The sequence below is a fragment of the Alligator mississippiensis genome, chromosome 3 (assembly GCF_030867095.1).
Source record: "Alligator mississippiensis isolate rAllMis1 chromosome 3, rAllMis1, whole genome shotgun sequence".
NCBI lineage: Eukaryota > Metazoa > Chordata > Crocodylia > Alligatoridae > Alligator > Alligator mississippiensis.
Window position 1 is genome coordinate 258,230,177 of NC_081826.1, and position 11,738 is coordinate 258,241,914.

Sequence of the window (11,738 nt, forward strand, 5' to 3'; positions counted from 1 at the left end):
AATTGTGTAGGTATATAAAGTGTAGTCACACAGTCTTTAACACAAACTGGCCCAAACACAAATTAGCAGATAGAGTCTGAAGCATCAATCTTGTCACCCTTCATAAGGGGTCTTTATTAAAGCTATTAACATATAACTGTTTATAACAAATTGCAGAAGGAAAAGCCTTTACTGTGAATATAATTCATTCTTCAATGGAGGTGAAGAGACATCGTCTATGCTTACTCTGGACCTCCACGCTGTAAAAGAAAAAGTGGACAATTACAAACTTTATAGTAAAGGAAAGAAGCAGACACATACACAGCTGAGTTGTATTACTGGGTGGGGAGATATTTTCTTTAATTCAGACTTATTATAGAAGAAATAAAAGGTAAGATCATAGCTAAAGACAGAAAATGTCTACATCTTGACTTTTATAAAAGCTATAGTTTTCATATTAAAAGGTTTCTCCATAATTTGATGAAGAGCAAAAATGAATCCACTGTAGTACTATCCTGGTGAATAAGAATTTGAAAAAAGACAGTTATTTTACTTGTCCAAATTCAGAAGTATAAAATAGTAAAGTCAAACTATTTAATACTCTGTTCTACTGATGTTGGCTCTATTACAACTTACTATGTCTCCCTGTTAGAAATTTAAGTAGAGACATATCAGGAAGCCTCCTACTTAAAATTAGTTCCATCACTCTTAGCTCTATGTAAGAAATGTAATAACTTCTTCATTGGTATTTTTACTTTGCAAATGCCTGTCTTAACAAGCCTAAAGAAATGCAATTCTTTTATGGTGCAGACTGCAGTAAGAACTGAAACATTTTTAATGCCTTTAAAAGGTCCAGCTATACAAATGCACATGCCTTCTTCAATATTCCAAATGTGACTATGAATTGGGTACTATTTTGAAGCACTTCACTGCTGTTTAGGAAATGTGACAGGGGACCTCTGGGTCCTCCAGCATCTCTCAGCGCTCCATTTTTTGCCTCCATGCACAAACATAAAGGAGTGGGAGGAAGAGCAGGTAACTACAGCTATGTAGATCATAGCCCTCACCCCTACTGCCACCACTGGAGCCACACTTGGAAGCAGGCAAGATCTCACATTCCCTTGGCCGCTGTTGCCTCCTCTCTCCCAGTACTGGGAGCGGCAGTACCCAGTGTTCGGGTTCAGTGTGCTTGAGGTGTTCCTGGAGCCCCATCTACTCCCAGCACTGAAACCATAAAACTGCCAGTGTCCACTCCTGTGACTTTTGCATAGCAACCAAGCTGGCCAGGAGGTTGCTACCTGGTTAAAACTGAGCAAGCAACTACAAATTTTATCTGTGCATAAACACTGACAGTATAGGGAGGATGTGCAGAAATAGTGTGATAAGAAAGGTAAGTATGGATGTGTTTAAGCACATAAAGGTTTAGGAACATATCCAATAGTGAGACATAGGTTATATAGTCTGTAAATAGCTAATAGCAGTGCTAATAGCAGAAGTTGAAATAATAAATATGTAAGTAACATAAGATATAAAGAAAAATTGGGAACGAAAGGTCTTTGGATTACTGGACTACACCCTTAAACATCTCATTGAGACCCTGGACTGTCTGAGCAACAGGATAGGAAGCAAGACTTGCCTGCATGGTAACTAGTACATGTCTTAATATTAAAGTGTGTGCTAGCTCCTGAATAAACTTATGTTATTGGAGTGGAAATACTTGTGTAAAGCATTCTATACACAAAACAAGGGTTCTCTGATCCAAGATTTTGGGGTAACAACACTCTAGACACTCCCACACTTACTGGAGCCAGATTGGGGGGAGGGTCTGGCATCCCAGTTCTGACAGGCAAGGGGTACTCAGAGAGAACAGCCTCCCTGATCAGAGCAGTAATTTGGAAGTGCTCTGACTGGGGAGTCCTACAGAGATCACATGCAGTGTCCAGGATACTTTTTGAAACGTTTTGAAGTCTGTAACACTTGGAAACCTTTCAATTGTTACTTCTGTCTCCCTCTAGCTTTTAGTATTTTTGTTGTCTGGTAAGCTTCTGATCTGTGAATCTGGTAACACTGCTCAAAACTAAACAAAACAGCATGTACATTGGTAGTTCCTAGCCAAGTTATTTTCTGCCTCAAAATGACATAGGAATAACTTGGTTTCATGAACTAAGGTAGTCTGGGACGTCGTGACTTGGCAAGTCATAATCTCTTTGTGTCCATGTACACTGAGCTACCAGTTAAAATGACTTTACTTACCCAAGCTGTGTGTTACGAGCAGGGATCCGGGTTTTCCATTTTCCACAGGAAGATAGAGAAAACCACGGATTCCCTGTTATTATTGGAGAAAATGTGGATTTCTCTTTTTAGCAGAGAAATCTGCGAATTCTCCGCTTTTGCAAAGAGCTCTTGCAGGCTGGCACAGCTCCAGCCTGCAGAAGCCAATTGCAAAAAGGGCAGGAAGCCCCTAGCCCTGGCAGCAAGAGACAGGGGTGGGGCGGGGGCTTGGGCTTGCACACGCTGCTGCCGCTTACCTGGAGGCCCATTATGGCAGTGATGGCCACTGCCTCCAAAACCTCCTGCTGCCACTGTGGAGCTCTGCCCGGAGCCATGCGGATGGCCGCTGGGCAGCAGTGTGGTGGTGGCTGGATGGCAAGCAGCCATCCCCACCACCACCCTGCGCCGCTGCCTCTGGCCGCATAGCTCCAAGCATGGCTCTGCAGCAGCAGCGGGAGGTTTTGTAGACAGCAGCAGTCACCGCTGGCACAGGCAGCCCCACAGGCAAGCGACAGCAGCCGCCCGTGCCAGCAGTGACTGCCTCTGCCTCCAAAACCTCTGGCTGTCGCCGTGGAGCCGTGCTTGGAGCTGTGCGGCCGGAGGCTGCGGCGTGGTGGTGGGGACGGCTGTGTGCTGCCTGGCCACCACCACACTGCTGCTGCTGCTGGGTGGTCGGCTGCACAGCTCTGGGCAGAGCTCCACGGCAGCAGCGGGAGGTTTTGGGGGCAGCGGCCGTTACCACCATAATAGACCTCCAGGTAAGTGGCAGTGCCACATGCAAGCCCAAGCCCGTGTCCCCAGCCTTCTCCGTGGCTGCAGCGTCAGCCATGGAGCTGTACTCCAGCCTCATGCCAGCCTCCATCTTCCCCCTCCCCTGGGCAGCCAGCCAGGGGCATGTGTGCAGCCTGCACATGGCAAGCACCACCAGACTGCGCCCCGCATCACTTGCCTGCAAAGCCCCCCCACAGAGGGGCACCCCTGCCCTCACCCCCTGGCCCTGCTCCCAGCTGTGATGTGCTGCCTGGGACCGGCAGCACCCCCCACTCCCTCAGCCCCCAAGCCATCTTCCCCAGCCCTGCCTCAAAGCCCCCAAGCTCCATTTACCTGTAGGATCTAGGGATGAAGAGCATGGCTCTGTGGTGGCAGTGCTTGCTCGTAAAGCACCCCCCACCCCTCCGATGCAGATGCCACCGCAGAGCCGTGCAGCTGGTTGCAGGGCATGCCACTGAATGCAAGCCGCCTCCCCGTTTCACCCCCCCCGGACAGGTGGCACATATGTGGCCTGCACACGGTGGTTGCCACTGCACTGCTGCTGCCGGCCCTGTGCCACATGCCCACAAAGCCATTTAGGTGGCCATGGGATGGTAGCACAGGGTGCAGTGGCAGAGTTGCGGTGGCAGCCTTCATGTGCAAACCTCCTGTCAGGCCAGCTGGCACATGTGTCGCCCAGAGTGGCACCCCTGTCCTCACCCCCCAGCCCTGCACCTGGGAGTGGGCACAAGGGCACACTCCCCCCCTTCTTGATCTACTCCCCCAGCACCCTCCCTTTCCCCCGCCCTGACTGCACACACACTTACCTGCTGGGGTGGGTGTCAGCGTCTGTGTCTGCATGTCTGGGGAACTGGTGCGAGGGGCATCAGGAAGGCTGTTGAGGCCGGGGGGGGGGGGGGGGGGGGGGGGGGGGGGGGGGAGCGTGGGGCACCAGCAGCGCTGGGAAGGGCTGTAGGAAGCCTTTAATTTTTATCATGGATTTTGGGTTTTTAACCAGAGAATTTGCAGTTTTTAATCAGAGAAAACCAGGATCCCTGGTTATGAGGACCCTAGAGCTTGCATCTATTGCATGCTGAACTTGCAAAGCTAACTGAAAAATTAACAAAAGTGAAAAAGCAAAGGAATTCATCATGTTATTCTCAAATCATGGCTACCCATCATCTTGAAAAATATTGCACAAACCAAATAAATAATAACAAATATCAAACTTACTTGGATGAATTCCATCTCTTCATCTGACATTGTTTTCCTCCTGTACTTCTGAGGTAATGTTCTTACTAATTCTGAAGTGTCTGGCATGCCTTGTACTCTACTAATAGGTGAAATATTTTCAAGAACTGGTTGTTTGCTTCCTACAGACAGCGGTACTGCTGAACCATGGAGTGGTGGCACTCTTGCTTGTAGAGATTCCTGTACTGAAATAAAGACTTTAAAACTGTTTATATACATAGAAAAAGTGGACACCTTAAATAGACCTAAGTATATAATTATTTAACATTGCAGCCAGTAAAAGCGTTTATTGGTTATGTCAGTTTAGCTCTGATCTTCACTATAAAGATACTTACCCAAATTGAGATTTTTTTTTTGGCACAGTGACGTATTTTTAATGGGAAGGATTAATACAGCAATGAGAACATCAAAGCAACTAAAAGAAAGCACAATTTAAATGGTGTTGCAACAGAAGCTAGGCTAACACAGTTTCACTGGGTTGCAGTGCTTTTACATCAAGAGCATTTAGCAACTCCAATATAATGATTCCACACATGTGACCATTTTTGCATGCAAGTATCAATGACTCCCTGAGGTAATTTACAATCTATGTTAGAGGAAATAGGACTGGGTGAAGAAAGGGATAAGGAGCTTGTAGAAGGATATGCTGTGAAATATCATAAGATACAACTAATAGTTATCCATTTTCTAATATTTGGGTCTTTAATTAATTTCTCACACAGTTTGTAGCTAATATAGAGAGTGAAGGCCACAGTGACGAGGAGCTCAGCAACTTAATGCTGACTAAAGTAAATGAGCTCTGAGGGACAGAAATCTTTGAACTGTAGAAGATAAGAAAAGTGTTCCAGAGACAGAAGACAGATGGAAGGGGTGTGGAATAATTGTAGGAGGGGACAGAAGCAGCTTCAAGGCTAGATCGTAGAATCATGGGGCTGAAAGGGACCTCAAGAGCTACCTGGTTCAACTTCCTGTATGAATGCATGATGTACTATTTTTTTTTTTTTAACTATCCTTGTCCAATGCTTATTCCAGTCTTCTCTTGGAAAACCTACAATAAAAGGAGATGCTACAACTTCCCTGGGCAACCTATTCCATTGACTTACTATTCCAACAGCAAGGGAGTTTTTCCTGATGTCTAAACTAAACCTGTTTTGCTGCATTTTAAAACCCTTGCGCCACATTATGTTATCTGCAGCAAGGGAAAGCAGTTGTTCTCCTACTTCTTAATTATTTGGCATCCTTTTTTAACATAAAGAAGCCAAAACTGCACACAATACTCTAGTTGAGGCTTAACTAATGCCCAAAGCAGTACTATCACTTTCTCTGCCTTGCACCTAATACTTGGGTCAATACAAATCAAAATTACTTTTTGTGAGTTTTCTTGCTGTGTCATAATGCCAAGTTTTACTGAGTCTGTTATTCACCAGAACTCACAGGTATTTCTCAGGAAAGCTACTACCCAGCTGGTTATCTCCCATTCTGTATTTGTGCATTTGGTTATTCTTCCCTAGGTAAATAACCTTGCATTTGTCTGCATTGAACTTCATTCCGTTGCACCTATCCAGGCTCTCCAATCACTCAAGATCCTTTTGAAATCTACTCCTATCTTTCACTGTGTTTGTAGTCCTTCCCAGTTACAACATCTACAAACTTGATCAACTTTCTATTCTGGCCTCCATATCATTAAAAATATACACATGTAAATTGCACTAGACCCAGGACTGACCCTTGTGGAAACCTACCTGACACATCCTACAATTCCTAATGAATAAGCAGGACTTGTTTCATGAATGACAACAGTAGGAGACTAAATGTCAAAAGAACTATGAAGCAATAAGTGTGGAAGATTTTCAATGTGATGCAAATCATCACTGGAAGGCAATGGTTTGGTGGTTATACAGTTAAAACAGCAAGTGAGGAATAATTCTAGTGGCAATTTGTTTGTTTATAACATATCTAATCCTCTGGATAAACTGTTAATTGACCAAACAGAATGAAATGCCCAAGAGACAAAGACACTGCAACAGCCCAGCTGAGAAATGATCAGCAATCAAAGCATTAATATCAAGGATAGGAAAACTGTCTGAAATAATTACAGAATAATCAGCAAAAAGATTTAGCAACCTGAGTAAGTCAAAGCATACAACACTGATGTCGCCCACCCAAGGCAGTTACATGGAGCTGAAATAAGGAGGGAGTCAAACAACTGAAGGGGTGAGACTGCAGCCTGAGAGTGAAATCATGACTGAAGGGGCCTGTACATTAGCTGTCAGTGGAGAAACTGTACCAGAATGAGTGACAGACTAACTTATAAGAAGCAGACAGAGGAAGCTGTTGTTTAGCAGTCTTCTGAAAAGTCAGGGTTTAAACATCAAATTGGTGCAACGTATTACTGAGCAGAGAAGCATTTGTGCTTTTCTTTTAGAACTGAAGGTCTTATACATTTCAGATTTAGGAAACTTGTCCATACTTTTTTTTTTTCCCAATTCAGCAGCACCCACACTGAGAACCACTAAAGCAGGCAGGAACACCTGCTCTTGCTGCACACTTCTCTAGTCCAGTGCTGCCCCCTGGCACGCACACATACTGGAAACAGAGGTATGCAGGACAGTTACACCTACCCTACATACCTCTATTTCCAGGCAATGTCATGGAGTGTTAGACAAGGTAGGGCTGTGACAGAACCAGCGGTTCCCACCTGCTTTATCAGGCAGGAACAATCTCTCATGCTACAGTCCCTCCCAATCTAGCTGCACTCAAGGCTTTCAGGTCAGTTCCATCTGGCTGCTGTCATACCAGCACCACACCACAGCACACCTTGGGGTCTCCTGGCACTCCAGTTAAGAACCACTGTCTGCAGGTTTCAAATTACACATTGACTTGGGGGGAGGGGCTGCAAAAAAAATTAAAGCAGTTCATTGGAAGGAACAATTTGATTGGAACACTGCCCCCTCACCTTATGATTTTCAAATCTTACAGGGGGGGGCTCTTGTCTCCAAGCTCCCCCATAATTCATACCCTTACTGTCTGAGAGAAAAACTCAACTCATCTTTTGGGTTCTCCTATGGTAGCTGCTCCTTGGTTTTAAAGATGAAGTAATGATTTCTTAATTTAGGGTTTGCTGATCTGCATAAGGTGATGTTTTATAAAATGGTCTTTACCATCTGAAGAGCAGGAATCTGTTAGAACCAGCAGCCTCTATCTCCTGCAGCAGAAACTAACCAACTAAGACCAAACTTCAATTATAGCCCACATAATACACCCTCCCTCTGACCAGCCCAACTACAATTCTCTCTTTTCTTTCAAATGCATGAGAAGACAGTGAAGTTTTGCAGTATGCTGTGGAAATCAGTAACTTGAGACCACTTTGGACCAGTGGGTGAAAGTGAATTCCAAAGTGAAGGGCCTTAAAGGAAATGCCCTGCCAACTACCCCCTTTCTTTTAAGCTGACGGGATCCAGTGCTGCTGCTAGCCTCAACACAGTCATATGACAAAGGAGAAAAACAGTTTCTTAAGCAGAGAAGTTCCAAGGTATAAGGGATGGGTTTTTGTCTGTAAACTTCCTTTGGAAGCTATCATTTAGCAGATGACAGAAAACACGGTGCACTAAAGCTATGATCTTTATCAGCGATTTGGACGATGGGGTGAAAAGCAACCTCTTCAAATTCGCTGAAGATACCAAAATCTGGGGTGAGGTGGGCACGCTAGTAGGGAGGGAAAGACTGCAGAAAGACCTGGATAGGTTGCAAGGGTGGGCTGACAAAAACAGGATGCGTTTCAATACGGACAAGTGCAGGGTGCTGCACTTGGGCAGTAGTAACCGGCAACACACTTATAAGATGGGAAACTCCCTTCTTGAGAGCACGGAGGCAGAAAGGGATCTTGGAGTCATCGCTGACTCCAAGGTGAACATGGGCCGACAATTCGAGGTCACGGTCAGCAGGGCTAACCGGACCCTATCGTGCATCCACAGGTGCATCTCGAGTAGGGCCAAGGAGGTGATCCTCCCCCTCTACGCGACACTGGTCAGGCCACAGCTGGAGTACTGTGTCCAGTTCTGGGCACCCCACTTCAACAGCGATGTGGACAACATTGAGAGGGTCCAGAGGAGGGCCACCCGCATGATCTGGGGACAGCAGGGCAGACCCTACAATGAGAGGCTACGGGACCTGAACCTGTTCAGCCTTCACAAGAGAAGGCTGAGGGGGGACCTTGTGACTGTCTATAAACTCACTAGGGGGGACCAGAAGGGTTTGGGGGAGACCTTGTTTCCCCCAGTGCCCCCTGGGATAACAAGAAATAACGGCCACAAGTTGTTGGAGAGTAGGTTCAGATTTGACATCTGTAGGAACTACTTCACAGTTAGGGCGGCTAGGATCTGGAACCAACTTCCAAGGGAGGCAGTGCTGGCTCCTACCCTGGGGGTCTTTAAGAAGTGGCTCGATGCCTATCTGGCTGGGGTCACTTGAGCCCAGTTTCCCTCCTGTCCAGGCAGGGGGTCGGACTTGAAGATCTACAAGGTCCCTTCCAACCCTACTTCTATGATTCTATGATCTGGTGAAAAATAGGTTACTATAGTCTGTATCAGGGGTCAGCAACCAAATCCATTATGCCCCCAGCTGCAAAACCTAGTCGATCCCTGGTCTACATCTTTTCAGGATGAATAGACTGAAAATGGACAGAGCAGAGTGCAGTAACCTGCTTCAGGTGACAAAGGAAAAGATCAAGGTGAAAAGTTTATACTTACAATCAAAAGAAAGTTGCAACTTGTGTATGATGTGGCAACAAGAGATCAATTAAAGCTTCTTTTAAATTAGTACTAGTGTTTATGCAAGTGGACCTCATGATACAAAAATGGAAGAGGAGGATAAAGATAAAAATCCTCATGACTCTGCCTGGATCATGGACAGAATACGCTAACCTTAGTTTTATGAATAATATCTGGTCAGTTTTCTTAAGAGTAAAATATTAGAATGTCAAGCAACTACAAGAATCAATGCTCAGAAATAACTGAACTACATTATTATTATTAGCTAAATAAAGGGAAAGTGTCACTGTCTTTATGTAAACATTAAAGCACGGATATAAGTATTACAATTTGCATTTACAAATGCGAGACTTACTTTTAAGTTTGGGGGTACTTTGTCTGTCTGGAAATTTAATTAAAGGTGTATGTGGCTTTACCACCTAGAACAAAACACAGAAGTAGCAGATAGCAGGGAAATGAACATAAATCCAAATAAATACATTATACATGCACAAGATTTTCACCCCAAGGCACAAACAATTATTGCTGCAGTTGCCTGGTATACTTTCACTGGCAAAATTAGCTATTTCTTCTTTTAAATAAGTTGTTTATTTTTTTCTCCAAACTTCTACTTCTAGACTCCAAAGCTGAGGTAACCACTTTACCAGTTCTCAAAAATCAATCACTGCTTCAATCAATGCTGCCACCCCCACCCCCCATCAAATTTCCAAGCACCGCAGGCCAGATGACACTGTTCTGCACGCAGGGAACCAGGGCTGGGGCAGGGCTCCAACAGGTGTGGAGAAGTGGTTGGGGCACAGACAGAAGCCACAGAAGTGGGCCCAATCTGGCTTAGGGCCAGGGCCAAGCCTGTGATATGGCACATAAGACCAGGGCCTGCTCCATCTCCTGCCAGACTGGGCCTGTGAAACTATCCCGCACCACTCAGCTGGCCTGCAGGGCCTTTCATTGTGCACCACTAGCCTAAGCTATGGAGGATTTGTCTGGCAAACAGAAAATTGAGAGCAAGTTTGATGTGTTATTCTGAAGGCAGGGTACAGATCCACCTCTACAGACTAACTAAATGCAACTGCCACCCCTAGGTTGCCAGAGGCTAAGCAGAGAAGGATGCTTTCTACTTCAAGCCCAGGAAAACCAGACCCAGAGAGCTGGGTTGAACTACAGTCCCAGACAGCTTTGAGGGCTAGCAGGAGGGGAACAGGAGAAAGAGAAGCTGTAAGGCAAGAGCCATTTTGCCTGGAGCCACCGGGAAGGAGCAGAGGAGAGACCTTGCTCCCGGATATTGTCCAGGAACCATTGAAAGAGGTGCTGGGAGATGGTGGAGGAGCCTAGTCCAAGTGCAGCTGGGGGAGGATCGACCTTCCCGCTGACAGAATCTGAGCGCTGCCGCAGAGCCAGCCGGGGCCAGTCCCTTGAACGGCATCAGCAAGGCTGTGGGGCAGCAAGCATCTGTGTGCCACACGGGACAGCTGGGGCTGGGCACAGGGCCAAGCGTCTCACCCTGAGGGGTCCTTGCCAGACTGCCGGAGTTGCCCTTTTAAACTGGACTCCTGCAAAGGGTCGTTTGGGAAGGTAGTTTCCTGGATGCCACAGGGCATAAAGAAATCAAACTCCTGTGCACCCTCCTGTTAGGCAGAGACGTCCTGGGGAAAGGGAGCCCCCACAGCCCGGCGAGGGCCGCACTTGGGGCCCAGACCGCTCGCTTTCCCCAGCCCAACTTGGCCTCAGTAGACGCTGCCAAGGCGGCGCAAGAACCGCCCGAGACGCTGCTCCGGTCCGCGCCCGGCGGCCGCCTAACCCCAAGGACTGAGCGGCCGTCCCGCCCGGCCGGCGGAGCCGAGGCCCGTCAGAGACGCGCGCGCGGCCCCCGCCTGCACTCGGAGCCGGGCGGGAGGTCCGGGCGGCGCCGCTGCGCCTCACCTGCCGCAAGGCTCGGCCCTCGGTCACGGTCACGGTCACGGTCGCCCCGGCCCGCCAGAAGCGCTGCTGGGCCAAGGGCGCTCCCCCCGCCCCTGTGCGTCCCGTCCCGTCCCGCTACCTGGACGACCCGGCTAGCGGCCGCCATCTTGCTGCCCATAGTGACCCCCACGCCGCGACCTCCGCGGGCCCGCTAGCAGCCCTGAGGCGGGGTGGGGCTACAGTCGGCTCCGCCCCCCGAAGGGCGGGGCCAGGCCATTAAGCCCAGGGGCCTGGCTGCGCTTGGGGAGTGTCGGGCGACTGGGCGGCACCAGAGCTGAGGCCGCCCCTAAAGGCGTGGGGCCGAGCCATGACGCAGCAGGGTGTGGCCTGCGAGGGAAGAAGGGTGGGGCTACAGGCTGAGCGCTCCCCAAAGGGGCGGGGCTAGAGCCGGAACGTGGGGGCGGACTTGGGAAAGGAGACTTAAAGCCACACTGCAAAATTCTATGCGCAACGTCCAGGGTATCCTTAGCTGCGAACTGCTTAGCTCGTCGTGGCACTGTGAAGCGCATCTTCGGCCTTACCTACAAGGAAACCCGTAGAAGAACAGGATCTGCGACGCCATCACGTACACCAAGCACACTGAGTGCAAGGCCATGATCACTGCGACACAGTCTATGTGCCAAAGCGCCAGGCCCATGCCTTGTAGTTTTGGTGGCTGAACTCTCAGTATCAAAACTTTCTCACACTGGCAGAGAGTGGCTGCTGAAAGGGAGCAAAGTGGGTATGACCAGAGTTTTCCCCCTGTTCTTCTCTCACTTG

General features: G+C 48.0%; 1 protein-coding gene across 2 annotated transcripts; it reads right to left on the reverse strand.

Moving 5' to 3' along the window:
* Positions 1-88: 88 nt before the first annotated feature.
* Positions 89-11,253, reverse strand: MRPS36 (mitochondrial ribosomal protein S36). 2 transcript variants are annotated; one of them, XM_014594864.3, is made up of 4 exons: positions 11,059-11,253; positions 9,376-9,439; positions 4,234-4,448; positions 89-239 (listed from the first exon to the last, which is right to left on the reverse strand). In XM_014594864.3, exons 1-4 carry the CDS (start codon positions 11,095-11,097, stop codon positions 222-224), a joined length of 336 nt encoding a protein of 111 aa, XP_014450350.2. In that variant the 5' UTR covers positions 11,098-11,253; the 3' UTR covers positions 89-221. The 2 variants fall into 2 exon arrangements, with proteins under 2 accessions (XP_014450350.2, XP_014450363.2); XM_014594877.3 differs by having other exon boundaries at positions 4,234-4,436; positions 11,059-11,246.
* Positions 11,254-11,738: the final 485 nt, after the last annotated feature.